Source organism: Phallusia mammillata, chromosome 6, assembly GCF_965637545.1.
Source record: "Phallusia mammillata chromosome 6, kaPhaMamm4.hap1.1, whole genome shotgun sequence".
In the NCBI taxonomy this organism is placed as follows: domain Eukaryota; kingdom Metazoa; phylum Chordata; class Ascidiacea; order Phlebobranchia; family Ascidiidae; genus Phallusia; species Phallusia mammillata.
Window position 1 is genome coordinate 1,792,319 of NC_137257.1, and position 20,671 is coordinate 1,812,989.

The window sequence follows — 20,671 nt, forward strand, 5'->3', positions numbered from 1 at the left end:
CTCTATTGACAGCAAATAAAGGTCTTTGTGATTTGAAAATGGCACTGTGTTCGGTCGAATGATGTTATTTGATCCAACCTGGTTTTGTTTAGGGCTGTTTTAGGAATTAGTTCCCTGGTATCAAGTAACATCAAAGCTCTGAAAGACTTGAATATCACCCCTTCCCCTACAAGCAGTCACATATGTGGGTCTTACGTAATGTCAACCATTATGCTGGGGTGTTGTTTAAAACTGCAAGTGCAAGGCCCGACACCCAGGGCCGAATTAGGCCTTAAAAGGACCCTAACCTTTTTTGCGTACGTTTCTTTACACCTTTATATTATTTCTTCGTGTAAAATTAGCGACAGAAGTAAACAAAATTATCGTACAGTAAACCTCGGTTAATCTTCGCCAAAATCGGACAAAACTTTGTATTGTATTGTATTGTATTAATTTTGAAACCGTGCATGAAAATGGTACATAGGAATACGAAAACACTACACTAGCGCCACGGAGGTATAAATGATTTGTAATGTGGTAAAGCTTAAACTAATCGACATCGGTTAATCCAGAAGTTTTGGTCAAAACGGTTCCGAATTAACCGAGGTGCAGTGAAATTGACTTTTTTTATTATTTGGCACAGTTGTGAAAATGAATTTTAAGAAACATTCTTCCGAAAGTTTACTTTTCTTAAATAGGTCTAGCAACTTAAATTTTGACACCGTTTTTTTGTGAGCCGGTTCTATTACAAAAGTCATATTTTTCAGCCGGTTTTGGTGCAAAAAGTCCATTGACAGTAACGAGTAATGCTAATCGGTTCGCTGATCTCATAAAATTCGTGAGAAGGTTCTTTAGAACCGGTGCGAACCGGCTGAATCCCACCACTGGTTAAAACCCCTCCCAACTCCAAACAGTAAAGGCTTTGTTTCCCATTACAGCCATGGCTCATGACTGGAGAATGGGTCCATAGCGTACAAAGCGAGTTAGAAAACTAAAAGGGGCTATTATGATATTTACATTCTTATATTACGAGTTACGACACAGTATCAAATACGAACATCCACATGGTGGCTCATTTTAGTGTTTGGGCATTTCTGAAAAATAGACAGAAAAAGTTTGTCTGGTGCCTGTTTAGATATTGTGTTACAGTCTTGTGCAACTCCTACTATAGACTGTCAATTTAGCCTGGAGCTGGCGGCTGTAACTGAAAATAAGAAAAAAATTAGCGGCTACAATTGCGTGTAGGTTGTGCACCCCTATTTTTCACCTTAAGTACAGCCAGTGGTGGGATTCAGCCGGTTCACACCGGATTTATAGAACCTTTTACGAAATTTTAGATCAGCGAACCGGTTAGCATTACTGGTTACTGTCAATGGACTTTGTGTAACAGAACTGGCTAAAAATATAACTTTTGTGATAGAAGCGGCTGAAAAATACGACTTTTGTGATAGAACCGGCTGACAAAAAAATGAATTCCACCACTGAGTACAGCTTCACAGTAAAATGCATTTCTGAACTTCGCACTTGATGGTTTATTTTGTTTGTTTTTTTGCGCTTCAGAATTCATAAAAAACACAGAAATCATATTCTGACATCGGATTTTTCGTAGTTGGGTAAATTTGTGCTCACATTGTTGATACAACTTACTGGAGCAATCGTGTTTCCCATACATTCTGTTGTTTTCTAAATAGAAAAATAAACGAAGAAATCTTTATTATTCGAAAAACACGAGTAAAATATCAGTTTTGTAGTCCACTACTCCAATTGTATTTTATTATTATAAATATTTACCGCTTAATCTTCTTAATATTGTTTAATAAAACTCTTCAACAATTTTGTTATCTTTTTTGGATGTTTTTTTTATATTTGGTTTTTATATTTTTTATATAAGTTATAATTACCTCATAATATTGACTATGGCGTCATATTGTATCGTAACAATAACAAGTGTGCAAAACAATCGCGTTTGTCTAGGTCGAACACTTTTATTTAAAAAAAAACATAGGCTTACCTCTTCCAAAATTTTTTCCAGTCTTTTTCTTTCCGCTTTTAGACGTTCGCGAATTTGTTTTGCGTCTTGAGACGTAGCCGTAGCGTTTGCGTCGTTGGATAAAGTGGAACTGCTTCTTTTATCGTCAACAGAAGTGTCAGCAGTTTCACTCATAATACGCGGAATAGCTGGACCAGCTCTAAACAACATTTAAGTTAAGTTTATATGTTTACTACAACCAAATTTCTTGAATAAAAAATTTTCCCCTAAGGGGTAAATGTGACCAGTGGTGGGATTCGGCCAGTTCGTACCAGTGCTTTAGAACCGTCTTACGAAATTTTATGAGATCAGCGAACCGGTTAGCATTACTGGTTACTGTCAATGGACTTTTTGTAACAGAACCGGCTGAAAAATAGGACTTTTGCGATAGAACCGGCTGACAAAAAAATTGAATCCTACCACTGGATATATGGCACCTAAATGTACATATTATCACTTTTCAGGGGCCTAATATGAAGGTACTTATATACACAAGTTTTTTTTAGTGTGCAGAATTATTGCTTTGGTGAATTTTAAGTGTGAATTTTATCTTACAAATCTATGTATCTGAGTAAATGAATAAAAAGAAGTTTGGATAATTGTGTCCCACCTTATCGTCATAGACAGCATTGTCCTGACTGGCTTCGGAGTCGGATTTTTTCTTTTTATCTGTACAACATAAGAAGTAATAAAAACTGTTCCATAATAGAAAACCATCAAGCTAATAAATTATAAGTAAGCTGCAGATAGTGCATTGTGTAAAATAAATAGACATTATAAAACTGTGTTCATACAGAAATCGCCCTGATTTAGACGTTTTAACAAACACTGTTTTTATCAATTTCTGAAAATGCGTTGGAAATTTACTGCTACTAAACCTATTTACCCGTAAAAATATAAGAATTGAAAAAACCTATAAAAATATAATAAATAAAAATAAAAATAAATGTCAAAAAACGTTTTTTCTCCAATATGCAAGCCAAATATGCAGTCGTCAAATATCGCCCTTCTCTTAAGACAAATTAAGAACTTATTACGTATATCAATTTCTACTTACTCCTTGTAATCGAATGTTCATAAATTCGTCGGGTTTTTCTCTCATCCGTCTTAACGCGGTCACTTTCGGCACAAAAACTAAACACAAGGTGGCGGTAGTGCATATCAGAATCGACATTGCCGAAATCGCATAAGAAAGATTCCAATAATCTCTGAAAAAAAAAAATCGAGAATTGTAGGCTAAAGATTTTTTTTTCCAAAATTTAAAAACGAAATTTTTTGAACCTTTGCATGAAATAGTATAGTTTTTTTTTTAAACATGCCAACCTCACAGAGCATGCAAAAGTTCCAATTTATTTGGTTTTATTTGATGAATTTCACCGATGATAGCAGGATTTTTATTAAACCGTCCTGCTATAAGTGACAATGCTTTGTTGGCAATTTCATGTTTTCGATAACTCACAGAAAAACTTTATAATTTAAGCTTAAACTTAAACCGCTGAACCCGTGTAGCTCAGTTGGTAAAGTGCGAGTCCCGGAAAGACTCCTGTCGTGGGTTCGAATCCCACCGCAGGATATTTTTCCTATCCTAGACGCTTCAGGGCTGCTCCCACGATAGAATTTATCTTCACCATAACTAAGAACTAGCTATATTCGAAAAGAGAAAAAAATGCTTACCGAAGAGCGAATGACGTAGTAGGTCCGATGACGCAAGCAATAACGGTGACGTAAACACTTGCTCCGATGTATTTGCTGTCGTTCAACGTTGACAAAGCTACGTGCCTTGTTTCCCAAGCGAGAAATAATCCAAACACCTAGAGGAACAGTAAGTCGGCACCGTAAATGTTGGAATCCAACAATCTGCGGTCAACGGTCGTCAAAAAGCTTTTCAAGTGCGCCGGTGACGTACACGTCAGAAACTACGTGCAATTCGAAACATGTTCATCGATTATCGGGAATTAGCGGCCGAACTTATAGATTTTTAAGTTCTTCCATCTGTCAAATGTTCAACTAAAGCGTATGTCAAAAAATAGGCCTAATAGAACTTTTAGGTCAACTACACGTTTTCGAAAATAGTAAGTGGAAATGTTGTACTTTTGAGTTTAGATAATTTGTAAAAAAACGATGGTCCTGACTTTATTAAATCTCACTTCGTTTTTGCTCATTCAATAACATTTCAGTAAGCACAAGAATAAGAAACTCAGCCAGAAAAAAAATCCAGTACCATTCTTACCAAACAGCAGTGATTAAAATCAACGAAAACAACAAAAAAGCGACTTTGATATTTAGCCGTTTTCTACTTTTTTCTCCAAATTTTTTTTATTCAAATAGAAAAGACATTTTTTACCAGTAGAACTCCTTTGTAAATACAAATAATCGCCAGCCACAGGAGGGCGTAGTTGCTTTGGCAAAATTCGTCTTGATACACGACCAGAAATGAACCTTGATCCAGCCATAACTAAAAAAAGAAAAACTTATACTTAGCAATAAGCTAATATATTTAAGTGATGTGTGAATATTAAGAATATTTTTTCAGAGATTTACATGTGAGAAAAACAAACTAAATAATAGGTCAAATAATAGGACATTTTTTCCGTGAAAATTCGATTTTTAATTTTACAAAAAAAATACTCAAAATTTCTGTCTGTGACGTCACACCTCATCAGTCGCGTTTTTTACGACACGCTTCATTGGGTCGATCACGTGCCACGTCGTAAGGATGACGACGTCGATGGAGAGAAAGATTCCGAGGATTGAAAAGAGTTTCAAGTCGGAAATGACCTGAAAACGCAGACACCGTTACAATCCAAAACTAAAATGTTGACAAATATGCTATGCCCGCACTAACTCGCCTATTCGGCACGTGTCTTGTCACCAGCTGCACTGATGAGACCTTATAGGTCGAAAGAGTGTGCACTGTCTGAAGCTTACTTGACATATCTTGGCTTGACGCGTTTACATTGATACTGTGACACTAAGCCGACTTCACTGTGGTTCCCAAACAGTTGCTTGGACATTGTGAGCCACTTTCCTCTGTGCTGTATGCCCAGTTGTGGCATCGCACAGACTAGGTCAGGGGCGGGCAACTTCTCCAGTCGGCGGGCCTGATATGGGAAAATGAAGTACTTGGCCGGCCGGATTCCTGAATCGATACATTAATCGCGTATTTATCCAGTGATTTAAAACGGATTTTTGACCACCTAAACCAGGTGTGGGGAACCTTTTTGTTTATAAAAGCTACCTAACGATTTATCGACACTCGTGTAGGCCGCATAGACTATTTCCCAGGCCAAGGGCAGTGATGTTCAAACTTTTTGACTTACAGAATGGTCGTTTTGCTATTTCCTCGTAGTTTGTAGGACTTACGGTCCCAGCTAATTAAAATTCCTCACTACATTTTCATCTTCACTACAACATTCAGGATTTATTTAACCTAGAAATTGCTGAACCTGGAGTTTTTGGTAGTCCTAACTATGGAAATCGCTTTATGTACCACTATGGGACCACATTGGTCTTGTTTGAAAACCGCTGCCCTGGAACTAATCAAAAAATAATCTGCAATCAAGTCAAAAATACGTTTCTGTCTATTTTTTTCAGCGCCTGGTGCAGTCGGTTATATCAACATCTTAAAAATGTATTTTGCCATCGAAGGCCGCACTTAGTGCCCTGAAAGGCCGCATGTGGCCTTTAGGCCGCAGGTTCCCCACCCCTGCCTGAACTAGGCTATACGTGTGGAAATAAAGAAAACCGTTAAAGTAGGACACACACGAGGTTGGTAGTTATGTCGTAACAATGGACGTATGGTGCAATGGTAACAACGGCGGGAATTTTTTTTGCTATTGGGGAGCGTTACTGTGCGTTACAACTGTAATTTGACGTAGTAAGCAAGTAATGGGGGATTGCGGCAGACTGTGGCCGCGGGCCACATTATCATGTAAGACCGGAAACTGTCCGCGGGTCCGGCCCGCGGGCCGTATGTTGCCCACCCCTGGACTAGGTGATGCATGGGGTTGTACCCTGTTATTCACAACAAACTGGAGTGCCGTTGGATGGCTGCACTAGCCAATATGTCTTTTCATGAGACATTATAGTTTAAAACAGTGTGTACGGCTTGCATATCTTGTAATGGCCCCATGCTGTTATATTGACATAGTTATACTTAGCCGACATGACTTTGGTTTACAAACATTTGCTTTGTCATTTGGAAGCCAGTTCTGTGGTTTATAACCATTTGTGGCATCGAACAGATTTGGCGAGACATGGCTTTTAAAGCTGTTACTCCCAACAAACTGGAGTGCCGTAAGATGGGTAAAGTAGCCAATAACCCCAATATTTTGTCACCAGTTACACTGATGAGACCTTATTGGTCGAAACAGTGTCCACTGTCTGCTCTGCAACTTGTAATGTACCTTCTTTTTCACAGTGACGTTGGTAAAAATTGCGTGAACTCTCCAAGTTTTGAGGAACATTGTCCCGAAAGCGAGAGTGAAAGCACAAGTCGGAAGCCAGTTGCGAACCTGGAACACAAGTTGTTAAGGGGAAAATGATTTAGCAACGCTGACGCATCTGCAAAGCTTCAGACAAAGAAATCTAAATGTTGCCACGCAGTGCGTTGTTTTGCAATTTTTAAGGTTTCGCAAGGTTTCATTCACCTTTGCTAACACATATTAGTCGAAATGGACTTTGTCGATTGAAATATAACAACGTGTGTTGATGTGTTATGTCACAAAAAACAAGAGAATGTGTCACATTGGATAAACGTTCAAACAATTTGCTCTAAATCAGTGGTTCCCAAACTGGGGTCCGCGGTCCTTTTGGGGTCCGTGAGGCAATTTTTAGGGGACCGCGAAGCGGTTGAAGTAATTGTTTAATCTTATTTGGCGTCAGTTTGTGCCACTAAATAAGTTTAAATCAAAGTAGAATTGAGAATCAACTGTCTCCATTGCTTAACAATAGCCTTTATTGAATGACAACCATCAAAAATGTAATTGTTCGCGCACAATTGTAGTGCATTTGTCTTGTCTGTGATGTCACAAGCTGTGTTTGGATGACTTTTATGCGCAATTTTGCATAACTAGCTAAAATCCTGAAATCAACTTTCGTTTTTATGAAATACATATTTAGGCTCAAGGACCGCGAGCCCTCAAAATAATGGCAAAGGGACCGTTTTGAAAATAATATGAAAAAGTTTGGGAACCGCTGTGTTAGGGGAAAATGATTTAAAAACGCTGACGCATTTACAAAGCTTCAGAAAGAGAATTACAAAATATGCAATGTATACGCACAGTGCGTTGTTTTGTTTTCGAGGCTTTGCAAGGTTATACTTTTACATTTGCTTTTTATTAGAAATAAACTTTATCGTTTTAAATATAACAACGTGTGTTGATGTGTTAAGTCACAAAAAACAAGAGAATGTGTCACATTGAATAAATGCTTAAATATTTGGCTCTAAATAGATGCAGTGCTTCGATTGTTTTCATGATTTTTTTGCGCCAGGGTGGTTTATAAGTTAGTATAGTTAGTAACCAATGGCATGAGGTGTTATCGTTTACACGTTTACAACTTATTTATTTCAAACCTTTACATTGGTCTATGATGCACAGAAACACTCCAATCTCTAAAATATTTGTAGCCCCATAGCTGCCTAAATATGCTATTGCTGCCAGGCATAATATCAAGTTTATGGAACTCTATAAACTTTATACCTGCCTAAAGTTCAACACATTTTTTAATCTCTTAACCCATTTAGTTATATACCCAACTTGATTTATCTGACTCACCTTGCATAAAACATCGTAGATGGGAACAATTGCGTATTTCGTTTCAATGCCAGTCAATATAAGGCTGAGGTAAGCTATAACACAACCAGCTACTATTACGTTGTTCAGGTTCGGGCTGGACATTTTGATAATTCTGCAAACAACAAATAAAGTTAAAAACAACAAGAAAACTAGTTAATTTTGTGTTTTTGTGTTTTCGCTGTAATAACATCAAGCACTGAAATCGAATCAAAATGAGATTTTAAATTTGAAAACTTAAATATCCAGTTAATTTGAAACTATAGTTAATTTGGTTTTTTTTGTGTCGAGGTTTTGCTGCAAAAACATCTTTTAAAGTGTCGTTAAAATATCAAAGCTTTAACTTCGTGTGCAAACATCGGGCCACTGATATTTGTGGAGACTGCAGAACGGGGGATATAAATTATTAATTAAATGGGAATGTTACACAAAATATGGACAAAGTATTTGAATTTCGGATCATTCACTGAAACGAGTCAATGCCGCATAAAGTCTGATCCAATGAAATGCACGAACAGCGTAATTTAATCCATTTGGTAAATTTAGGAATTGTGGCCATATTTTTAACCACAAAAAATGTTAACTAAACAGTTTTAAATTTGCAAAATTAAGGCAAGATGTTTCGTTAAAAAAAAGATTTTTGAAAAAAAAAATGTTTGTAGAACTTATAAGTAATGAAAATAATTTAGTTAAAATTCAATGACTTTCAAAAAAATTCAAAAGTTCAAAAAACGAAAAGTCCCGAAATTCCTAGTCAAATATGGTCTGTGGTTATGAAACAAAAAAAACAATACGGTTTATGACGTCATGAGGATGACTGTGACGTCATTACCTGATAGCACGATGTTGGATGTTGAAAGCCAGAAATCCGAAAGCCAGGAATATTCCGAGTAAGGAAAAAATCCCAATAAGACTTACAATGTAGGGAGATAGATAATTGATTTGTAATAAGGTTTGTGCTCTGGCCTGCGGTGGGCCAGCGGAACCTGAAATAAATAGGGTATGTTTTAATTGATAAAGTGAACGCTTGTGTTTGCAATTCACAGCCACAGTCCAAATAATAAACGTAAGAAATATGGGTTTGCATTCTTTAGCAGAAAAAAAACAGAATTTCTCTAGAGCATCAGCAACATTGGAACACTACATGCAGAATGGGTGTAACTGATGTGGTCCTTCATATCACTGATAATGGCATGAGCATTTGCCGAAACGTTTGAAATATAAAACATGTCCCTTTTTACGTCTATTTGGGCCGTTATTTTTACCATTAAAATCAGTAACATTATTGGTATACTTTATACCTGGCCACTTTATGTGGGATTCATTAACAAACAACGATTGCGTCATCATTTCATAATAGCCGATTGTGACGTAATTCGAAGATTGCAGCTGACGTAGAGAGATGGTGCTTTGCCGTTCCCCGTTTTTGAACTGAACCCGGCCCTGCAAAATTCGCGGGATAAAACATTCAAGTTATGAAAACCAAGTTTTGATTGGTCTTACCGAGTTCCCGCTCGCGTTAACAACTTGAAAAGAATTCATGAATATTTGACGAAAATCTCCTGTAATCCCGATTTTCTTGCTGTCCGTCATATTTCGAAACACTTCTGTCTGGAATTAGTTTCAAGGATTTAGGTAAAAATTAAAACTGACGCAATAAACACGATTGTTTCTAACTTTGATTGCAATGTCCAGTGAAGATGACGTTGCGATTATTGCGTCATAAGCCCATGACGTCACTGCTGAATTCCACGTTTGTCGTTTTTCGTGGTTCTGTCGCAAAATTGAAAAACAATTAATCTTCTAGACATAGAAAACGACTTCAGCTAAGTATAGCTAACTACAATATCGTATTATTTCACTAATAATAGCAATGGTTTTGTCGAAATGGTATAGCTGCAGCGCGTTTTGGTATCATCCACCAATTCACCACACGGTGATAAAGTTTTTTGACCATTTAAAACGTAACTTGTGTTTTTTTAACTTGTGGCTCACTTAGGGCGTCGGACAGAATAGGTAAGACATGGCCTTGTTACTCCCAACAAACTGGAGTGCCGTTGGATGCCTACACTAGCTATAGTGGACTATGTCTTGTCACCAGCTGCAGTGATGAGACCTTATGGGTCGAATTGACCAGTGTAGCCATTTTTGCATGGCTTTTCAGTCTATAACTCCCAGCAAACTGGAGTGCCGTTAGATGGTTACACTCGCCAATACGGCCGATCTCTTGTCACCAGCTGCATTGATGAGACTTTGTAGGTAGAAACAGTGTGCACTATCTGCAGCTTGCTTATAAATAATAACTTGTTATTAGAATTTCAAAGCAATAATTTTACCACCAGATTTCGTTCGTCCATCAGCAAGTGACCGGAAACTGCTTGAGTCATTTCCTGTGCGTTGCAGTTGACGTCATCGCCCCTCCACCAATCGTTGTCAAAATTACCGGTTAAAATCCAAACGTTGGTTTTGTCATGCATGGATGATCTTGAGCGAAAAAGCTGAAGAGACGATTTTTATTTTTCGAAGTCGTACAATATTTGTTGGATTGAAATCGATTTGAAATTTAATTTGAGGGCAAAATACCAAAAAAGGGGTTTAAATGATTGCTCTTTAATAAATAACAGCAGAGTATAAAAAATAAATCGTAAACAAAATTCTTCTAAAGTTTTTAAAAATCATCGTTACTTTACCAACAAAATACAACGCAATTAAGTTTTTGGGCAGTTATATGTCTTTATTCACATCACACATCGTAGCTTATCCAAATGTCCGCTGTGCATTACATTAACTTTCTTGCACAAAACAGAGTTTTCCACATTACTATCTTCTATAAAAAAAAATGTGCCCTGGCGTAAAAAAAGTTTGGGAAGCACTGCGCTACAAATACAAAGTCAATTTCATGTAACTTGCATTGCGACAAGAATCGAACACACGAGATTTACCTGACAAAAGAAATTCCTTGCATCTTTTCCACGACCGAGAAACACTTTGATGTTGTTTCGAGTTTCCTGTAAGAATTGTTGTAAATATTTTTTTTGATAATTGGACCTAACAACACTGTATACAGCAGGGGTCGGCAACTTTTTTGGCGACGTGTGCCAATTTGCTTGTTGTTTCCATGTGTTAATGACCTCGCGTGCCAACGTTTTTCCAAATAATAGTGGTTCGTGCCAGCAGATATCAATAATAAAGAGAAAGCAGAGTGTTTTGTGCATGTAAGGCTGACTTTTAAGACAATTGCATGATAAAAACTATAAACAAGCAGTGTAACAGGTTAAATTGTTACTTCAAAAACACGCAAAATCGGTTGGCGTGCCATGAAAAACCATCTAGCGTGCCAACCTTGACACCGTACCAGGGGTTGCCGACCCCTGGTAAAGAATACGCAGCGTTTTCAAAGACGTTGTTATAGGGTTTGTAATATGTTGACAAAGGCTACTGGTCATATTCTTTAATAGCTAAACAATGGCTTTATCAAATATCTTTAGTTTTATGATTGCAAGAAAAATGTCAATGGATTTTTGTTATTCTATGGTAAATTTCAAATCAGAAAATACCCCACATTGTAAGCTCAAAATTTTCAGTTATTTTTCGTTTAATTCAAGAGTACAGACACTTTTTGTTTTCTTAAAATCCAACATCACAATGAACCGATGTATTAAAGTGATTGATTTCAACGTCAACACAAATTATTATAACTTTCAGCTTGGTGACCTGATTAATAAAAAACAGCGCGGTTGATTGACAGGTTGCCATAACAACCTGACACAACACTGTGACGTCAAACGTCCATGTTTGACGATGCGTGACATTGTGTGATAACACGAGGGCCAGTTAATTAGCATGTCCTAGCAGAAACTGGGCCAGAACAGCTGCTTTGAATAATTAAACGTGGCCAGTGTGTGTGTGTGTGTGTGTGTGATAAACCATACACAAGACATGCCTTCTTGTCACCAGCATCAACAGAGTAAGATGAACATAAATTCATAATTGGGATCAGCCCTGAAGCGTCGATGCAGACCAGCGATCACGACACGCTCATATATAAATCACAGTACGCCGGGCTGATTCGGTATGACGCCTTTAATGGGCCTGGCGTACTGTGACATCATACAGAGTATTTAACAAATTGCAGGTGTTTGAGTGGAATTTCTCTTTTGACAATTGAAGTTATTTTTTCATTCCTTTCCAATACACTACATAGTAGATGCAAAACCATACAAAGATCATTTAAAATTGGGTCTTCTATCAACTTCACAGGTTATATTCCCAAAGCTAAAGTGTCTATTTACAAACCACATGTAAAAATGAAACTAAATCCCTCCCCTTGAAGTTCAAAAACTCCTCTCATGGAGAAATTCCTCCCCGGTTGGAAACCCCTGATTTGAATGTTACCGTTCAGTTTGATTTTTGTTTAACAAACAACTATCACATTTTTTTAAACATGCCTGTAACGTTCTATTTCTTTATATCAGTAATATAGTAACAAAAACAAGCAAACACTTGGCTGTCTTTGTTAACAGGCAGCGTACATCCCTGGTTTAGGATCTATAAAGGCGGCTCCTCAAATTATGCTGTAAACAGTGGTGGGATCCAAATGTTTTGTCAGCCGGTTCTATTACAGAAGTCATATTTTTCAGCCGGTTCTGTTACAAAAAGTCCATTGACAGTAACCAGTAATGCTAACCGGTTTGCTGATCTCATAAAATTTCGTGAGACGGTTCTATAGAACCGGTGCGAACCGGCTGAATTCCACCACTTGCTGAAAAGCATAAACTTTAGAAAGCGGAAGATCTCCATAAAATGACACATGTAGTATTGAGGATGCTTTAAAGTTTTTATTGTACAACTTACGTTTACTATTTTGCCGCATGAATCGATGTTAGTTTGTTCGAAAACACAGTGAGCCTCAACTTTTACTCCGTGATGATTAAGTAAACCAAGAAGTTGGTTGTATTTCTGAAAGTAAACAAAAATGGTTGAAAAGAAGTTAGACAGAATACAAGAAAAATTTTAGCGACGTTTCACAACCGATTAATGTTATTACTTATAAACATTAAAGGTAAAATTAAATTAGATATTAATATAGCTTGCAATTAAACCAAAAACATAAGTTTATTGCTTTAAAATTAACGTAAAAAAGCAACCCGAAAAAAACTGCGTACCGCATAATTTTAAATTTAATTTTTTGTCAGTTACTTGATGGAACAAAAACGAAAAGCTTTGCAATTCTGAAAACAATGTTGTAACCAAATTGATTAAGACTAAAAAAAAGAAATGCAAATACGTTGCATAAATATGTAAGAACTCTTTGCACAGTTGATGACAACAGCGATAGTGGAAACGTCTAATAGCAAATATATTTACTTTGTACAAACAGTCTGTCAGTTGGTTTTAATCAACTTTCTTCAGCACAAGTCAAGCGTTCCCATCTATATATTGTCGTGTTATACTTCAGTCTGAGCAGAGCACCGATGACTTAATTAAGATACGAAAGATCAGACGTCAGATAAATTAGAGAATAATATTTATGCCTTTTGTGCGTTGAATTCAATTTTGATCGATTCATGTCAGCCCAGAGCAAAACTATAGCCAAACACGTGACATAATGCAGCCTTGCTATTGGTTAACATGAACATAAATCCATAACTGCCATTGGTTAGTAGCTGATTGCGTTAAAACAGAGCAACGCCACTAAATCAATGTCATTATGACCGATGAGTTATACAAAAACTCGCAAGCATTACAATTTGTTATTTTATTCAGTGCCTGCCTTTAAAATAATGTTTAGTATAATTCGGTCAGTAGATTGAAAAGTTGGGTCCATTGTTTAGGCAACCATTTTTTACACACATCACATCTCAAAAACTTTGAAATTGACTTTAATTTACACCACGACAGGGAGTATCAGGCTTTAAATACAAACACAAAAATAGAACTAATAGTTAAATGACTTTGACCTTGAAATATACCAAAGGTCGTGTTTCTAACTTTGGTTAACAACTTTTTGTTTTCAATTTATGTCATTACCCTGATGAAGGTGTGTCGTATGGGACATCGAAACGTCGGCATATTATAATAAAAACTGCTGGAAGAGCTAAAAATTTGTTAATTCTGGATAAATTCGATAAACTGGACTCACCTCATGACATCGTGTATCTTCAGGATATACAACATCCACAACCGACCAGTTGTAATGAGATAAAAGTTTGGCAAGGGTCGTAAATTGAGCTCTCAAGCTCGGAATAGTTCGAACTAGGGTTGGAAAAAGCCTTCGGTTCGCTAATTCCCCTTCGTTAGTGTTGAATGCAATCTGAAAAAACATAACAATTAGTTGCTGTGTTAAATTTAAAGTTAATATTATTTTTTCATCTATGTGTGAAACCACTTTTAGCAAACTAAAAGTTCACTGTTAAAAAGCACGATTTAAATTTTTTGCAATGCACAACAGCGATTGGTGAAACAGTTGCAATAAAATGTTTTCGAACAGCCTTAGTAGCCTGCAGGTTATATTACGAATAGCTTTCTTTGCAAAACGTTTCAACAATCGCTTTTGTTATTCTGAATGCAAAGTGTCTGTCATAAAAACAATACCAATTGTTTACATCTAAAACAAAGTGATTTCATACTTTCAATTCAGCTACTTTTGCAGTTCACCCATTAAAATCGATTTCAACCAGGCGTGGGCAACCTGCGGCCCTTTTCTTTGAAGGTTGTGCGGCCCGCAAAATCACCTTGCGTTATACACGGGTGCGGCCCGCGATCTAATTTTGACAATTGTAATTGGCCCCACAGTAAAAAAGGTTGCCCACCCCTGGTTTGAACGAATTTAATTTACTTCATTATCTTACTTGATGGTTACGTGAGCTGCTTATAGCACATTAGAACGTTTATAGTTTAGCAAAACAACACTCTTCAAAAATAAATTGATTAACCTCAATAACGTTCCACCATTGGATGGCTTGGGCCATTGTCGAAATCACGTGGTAACAATTTGGACCAATCACAGCAAGAGTTTCCGGTCTTCTTTCCATTTGCCTAAAAAGGCTTTGAATAGCCAGAGCTGTATTGCACTAAAAAATGTGTAATTGCTAAGTTTTTGCAGCGAAATTGAACTTTTAATTTTCTTATTACACCCTACAGTTACTACACTACATAGGTAAAAAAACATAGTTTTTTATCTTTATTAAGATGTTTTGCAAAGCATGTACCAAAAGAATTTGCAACTATAAGGTATAGATTTGTTACAAAACCTCTTAAGTTAAATGTCAGTTTATTAAAGCATCCCCGTGTTCGAATGTCTACTGATAAAACCATTAGCACTGCAGTATAAAAATAAACACGACTTGTTATATGTGATGAATAATTTACTTTCCTTAGGCTAAAGGGTAAAATGTTAAGGTTATGAGGTTAAGTAGCGGCCACATTTAAAGTTGTGAAAGTTTCACCCAAACCTAATAAAAGTTTAATGCACAAAGGAAATAGTGAAACTTGCAGCAAAAAAAATAAACAGTAATTGTAAAAAAAACTTGTGTTTCTTTTATATTTTTAACACAGAAAGTGTCAGAATTTACCGGTGTGTCTACAGCATCAATGCAGAATTCGTAATCCTTCAACAAATTTCGATTTTGGTTGACTGCTTTTTGTGCTCTTAGAATTCCATTCCACTCGCTACCGTTCATTGTAAGGCTTCCCTGGATCTTGGTCTTGTTACCCTGTGAATGGCATTCAAGGCAGACTTGTAAGTTGGGCAAGGTTAGGACTTAGGGTTTTTTTAATAAACAAAACGGGCTTGATTCGGGCCTGACTTTACACTCTGTGTCAGTATTTATATTTTTAAATAAATTTGACTAAGTAACCAGTTTCTGGACCTGACCTAATGCCAAACAACCCTAAAACGCCTTGTTCAAGATCAATTGTCGATTGCAGTGGTTCTCAAACTTTGTTCTATTGCGGAGCCGCTGGAAAAGTTTTCTGGACTTGCGACGCACCAGCAAATAAAAGTTAACGAGGAAACTTATTATTAAAGTTGTGTTTATTGATACAACAAAAAAAAGTCACGAAACGGAACTATTCTGCGACGCCCTTGGAAAATTGAAACGACGCACCAGCGCGTCGCGACGCACGGTTTGAGAACTACTGGTCTATTGTGTTTGTTGTCTTACCTGGGGCTTCAATGTTTAGGCCTGTCAATCAAACATTTGGGCCAAAACGGGCTTCTCAAAAACGATTCGGGTTTGGGCCGGGTTTCGGGCTTTAATTTCAGGCCCGTTTACAACTCTGATTCAAGGTTCATGCTTGTAGGCTAGAGCAGTGTCGGTTAGTGAGGGGTTAGTTACCGGGCCGTATGAAACTTGCTCAAGGTTCACATTGAATCAGTTTTTAGTGCTGAACATTTGTGGTTTTTAAAGGCCGGTCCGTGATAAAAATTTCAGTTTCAAACCAGTCCGCAGTGCAAAAACCCATGGGCTAGAGCACAACTCAATAATTCGATGCAAAATGTTATCGATTGCAACGTGCAAAAGCCCTTCAGGAGAGAACAAAGCCTTTTGTCTATGGGAACTTCCACCTGTTTTGTGTTTTTTAATTTGGTTTCGACGTGCGACAAGGATGTTAGTTAGCAACGGGAGAAAATTTCCCATAGACATGGCCCAACCGTGTAATTACTTGGTATCAAAGCCGTAAGAAGATTTTTGTGTTTTACAAAAACAATTTTTGTGCAATTAACATTCAATTTCCAAAGGGCTTCTCAAACTTTTATTTGTTTGTGTTTTGTTTTGAATACCTCAATGACATCGTTAGTCTAACCCTATAGGGTGTCCAACTCGAACACACCGCCGTGCCAAATTTGGTTTTAAAAAATACTCGCGTGCCAACGTTTGGTACTTTTTCCGAACCATGTCTTAAAGTCTTGACGGTACGGGTTCAGTTTATTATACTCCAAAAACCTTTTATTATGTTTATGCGACACACGACACAAATAGTTTGAAACGAGGGTTAAGTTTTGTCAAAAAATGAACCATTTAATTAGTGGGTTGTGTAACTAACTACTGATAATCTTTACTGAAGTTAGAATAAAGGCCAAGAAGAATTACTAGAAACAAATTTATTTGCGTGACAAATCCTAATGTTTGCCATATGAATGTGCAAAAGCTTGTGTGCCATTTTTAAGTGCTCTGCGTGCCACGTGTTGGACACACCTGGTCTAAACAATTTTAAATAAAATTGCATAATTTTAAATTTGGTTGTTACGTAATAGCTTTTTAAAGTGATAAAACTTTTAATCAAGCGCAGAAAATAACAATCTGTTTTTATTGTTTTAATTCTATTTGAATAAGAAATCGACAAAAATATACATTTCACTGCTTTTTCATTAAAACCTGTTTAGTTTCATTTCACGAAATTAACATAAAATTACTTTTAATTTTGCAGCTATAATACGATGCATACAGTGGTGGGATTCAGCCGGTTCGCACCGGTTCTATATAGAACCGTCTTGCGAAATTTTATGAGATCAGCGAACTGATTAGCATTACTGGTTACTGTCAATGGACTTTTTGTAACAGGACCGGCTGAAAAATGTGACTTTTGTGATAAAACCGGCTGACAAAAAAATTGAATCCCACCACTGGTTACATCTACTCGTTTTTATAACGGGAAATGTATTGCTTTTCAAACAAGTGTCTGGATTCCGGAAAACCGCGGTTTTAAGGCATCCATAAAACATGGGAAAGTAAATGACAGATCGAAAAAACGAACTGCAAGATCGGCTCTCTTTAGGTGCAGTGCATAATTACATTGCGGGAAGGCGACGAGCAATTAGAAATCTGTTGCTTTGCGGAGGTAACCTGCCCTATGTTGGGTGTCTGGGGAAATTAAATATTTAGTTTATCGCTTAGAAAGTCACCCTTTGTGCTACAAACAAAACTGAAACGTGTAAGAATAAGGATCTATAACTAAATTAATTTTACTTTCTTTACCAAAAATGTGCAAATTATAGTTGTGTGTATACTGAGTCTTAAACAGTTATCAATTCACTGCCCGCTTTTTAACGTGGTCCTTAGAAATGCGTGAAATATACATTTGGATGGCATCGAAAAACTTTTGGATTGCGTTAAAAAGATCTATTAAATAACAAAGGACTGAAACATTTGGAATGGTTGCGCCAGCGCAGACAATATACGTCATGAATTTGAACCGATGAGAATAACGTAAAACATGATTTGTGGTCTCCAGAGAAACATGGGACGTCTGCACTTTTGCAAATTATTGATCTTTTGTCTCTTCACATTACAATCGTGATTGGTTGAAAGCTTGGTCTAAAATCACCGTTTACAATCAGTTAACCCAGGCTTAACAACCATACATGGATTTCTGTGACATCCAAACCGCCACATGAGTAAAAAATGTCGACAATTTCAAACTCTTTAACGTTTTAAAAAGATTAACCGTCGAATTAAAAATGAATTCTAACAACAAATGACAAATTAGCAAAATGTTTCGCAAATAAAAATAAGTATTGTCAGACAATCTAAGCAAAAAAAAAATCAGAGCCATTATATTTGTGTAAAACATAACGACGTTTCGACAAGTGCTATTGCCATCTTCAGGTTATCAGAATTAAAAGCGACAGAAGGCATGCAACTGTCAATGTCAAACAAATTTACGATTATAGATGAAAAACCATCAACAATAAGTTTTAATCCAACTAACACTGGTCGCCTTATTAAATCTAAGACAGTAAAAAAAATCAATTTCGGGCATAAGATTGGACCTTATGAAAAATGAATGGTTAGGCCGTTAGAGCAGCGCATAAAGCAGAAAAAAGATATTGTGTTTTTAAATGGGGTCAAAGCCGGTGGTGATTGTCGTTTGTTTGATTTTCTCGGTTATACCTGTTGTATAACAATTGCATTGTCACCACCTTATTCGAATAGAATCACAAACATCGACTAGTTTAACAAATTCACGGTTTTAATTAACCCTGACTAAACTTGTAAAATAGTTTCTAAAAGTAAAAAATCGTGTTTATCGAATACGACTGTTTTTTGGTTTAATGTTAAAACATAATTTTAAGATGAACACATTCATACTGGGATCAGCCCTGAAGCGTCGATGCAGACCAGCGATCACGGCACACTCATATATAAATCATAGTACGCCAGGCCCATTAAAGGCGTTATACCGAATCAGCTGGTCTCACAAAATTTTAATCAGTAACTTAGTTTCAAAGCAGCGCAGCTACTAATTAAAAGGTTGGCAGTTGACCAAACCAACTACAGTGTATAATATGGTCAACAAATATGCTTGTTATGAAGGCCAACTCATTTCGTCAATACATGATACATAATTGATGCGCCCCTTCAGGGAAACTTTCCTGCAGAAAATTCGATGTATCGCTGCGCGAACGCCAGATACATTACCGTGCGTGACGTTTAATGCACGAAATTAACGAGAATGAAACAACGCGGTGCTCCAAAGACGAGACCGAATACTTTGTTAAATCAGGTCACGACAACTCACGTTATATTTCCTCCATTGCGCGGGAAAAGGGAGAAATACGGCGACCCAAAATTTTTCTTTCGTTGAGTTCCCGTCGCAAAACATGATACTTTTCTGTAAATCTGACGTTGCAGAAATTGATAAAAAGTCGTGCGCTGTTTTGGCTGGTGATCTGTGCTTGTTCTGTCGAATGGATTCGTGGATTTTACTAAAATCGCCATCTTTTTCTGATAAACTTTCCGGTTCCCATAGCAACCCATCCGGGTCGTGGTTGCCATGCAAGCCGGCTTGGTCTGAATTTGTGCTTGATTCTGATGACGTAACATGGACAAGCGTTCCAAGCAAAGCTGTTAAGAGGACAGATTTCATCATAATCCCTCAAAAGCCGGAATTAAACACGAAGCATAAATATCATACAACTATTTTGCGCCCCCTGTCTCATAAAAACATGATGAAAACATCTGTAGGTCATTATTCTTTTTTGTCTTGCAATTTCAACTCAAAATTCCAATGAGCCACCTATAGCCAGGGTTGCCATACGGTACTTATTTCTAAAACTTGTCCTTGTTTTGTAGTACGATGTCTTAGAAATATTTATATTGTCCTTATTTCTACACAATGACCTTGTTTATGACCTGAGTCCCTATTTTCTTTTACTTTCAACAGTTACAAAATTTCTACCTATTCCTCTGGTTTTGCGTAACATACCAAAGCATAAAATTGCTGCCAGGCATAATGTATAACCAAGCATTGCTTATCCAGCAGTCTTTATTGTAATCAATCGACGTTTCGACGTCCTATACAAGACGCCTTCATCAGGATAATGACATAACTTGCAGGACAAATTTCTTATAAAGCGACAAAGTGCAAAACACACACAAAAAAATCGCTTATCGCTGTTTTTTTGTGTGTGTTTTGCACCGAGATTTTATGAAAACAAAAAGAAAATGAAAAAATGCGGCATGCGATATGGTATGGATCGTATAAATGCAAAGATTTGTTAAAATACGTTTGTTTGTTTGGTATGAAAATTTAATTTTTTTTGGTTGTCCTTATTGGGATGGCAACCCTTCTTATACTTATGACTTGTTGACCCATTATTCCCTCATTTACATATTAAACTCAACTTTCAATTCAGTTAAATGCAACTCAAAAACTTTTTAAATGCAATTTTGTTGCAATGAATACCTTTCCTGACGACCTTTAATCAAATCAATTTTTAAACAATTCCAAAAACACACTTACACCTGATAACGTAACTCGTGCCTTTACATCTGCCTTCAGAGACCTACTAACTTTGCAATGACCTTCAAAGCACCATACGTTGGACGTTTTTCGACGGACTACGACCTTTACGTCGATAAGA

General features: G+C 36.9%; 1 protein-coding gene across 1 annotated transcript; it reads right to left on the reverse strand.

The window, feature by feature from the left end:
- Window positions 1–413: 413 nt before the first annotated feature.
- Window positions 414–20,162, reverse strand: LOC145233446 (gamma-aminobutyric acid type B receptor subunit 2-like). Its single transcript, XM_080098173.1, has 20 exons — window positions 19,327–20,162; window positions 15,378–15,518; window positions 14,739–14,876; window positions 13,946–14,116; window positions 12,658–12,762; window positions 10,746–10,811; window positions 10,140–10,301; window positions 9,481–9,576; window positions 9,307–9,414; window positions 9,105–9,246; window positions 8,636–8,789; window positions 7,786–7,918; window positions 6,415–6,522; window positions 4,664–4,786; window positions 4,353–4,463; window positions 3,683–3,819; window positions 3,066–3,216; window positions 2,619–2,677; window positions 1,991–2,168; window positions 414–1,662 (listed from the first exon to the last, which is right to left on the reverse strand). The coding sequence occupies exons 1-20, from the start codon at window positions 19,675–19,677 to the stop codon at window positions 1,561–1,563; spliced, it is 2,736 nt and encodes a 911-aa protein (XP_079954299.1). The 5' UTR covers window positions 19,678–20,162; the 3' UTR covers window positions 414–1,560.
- Between the last annotated feature and the right edge of the window lie 509 nt (window positions 20,163–20,671).

What these genes read in the sequence shown, in the direction of transcription:
- LOC145233446 (XM_080098173.1), bottom strand. Translation starts at nt 19,677, where the DNA reads ATGATGAAATCTGTCCTCTTAACAGCTTTGCTTGGAACGCTTGTCCAT. An exon ending in TTGATGCTGTAGACACACCG is followed by an intron (nt 14,877 to 15,377) that starts GTAAATTCTGAC and finishes CACATTTTTTAG; the next exon opens with TGCAATACAGCTCTGGCTAT. An exon ending in TGGAAAAAATTTTGGAAGAG is followed by an intron (nt 1,663 to 1,990) that starts GTAAGCCTATGT and finishes TTTTCTATTTAG; the next exon opens with AAAACAACAGAATGTATGGG.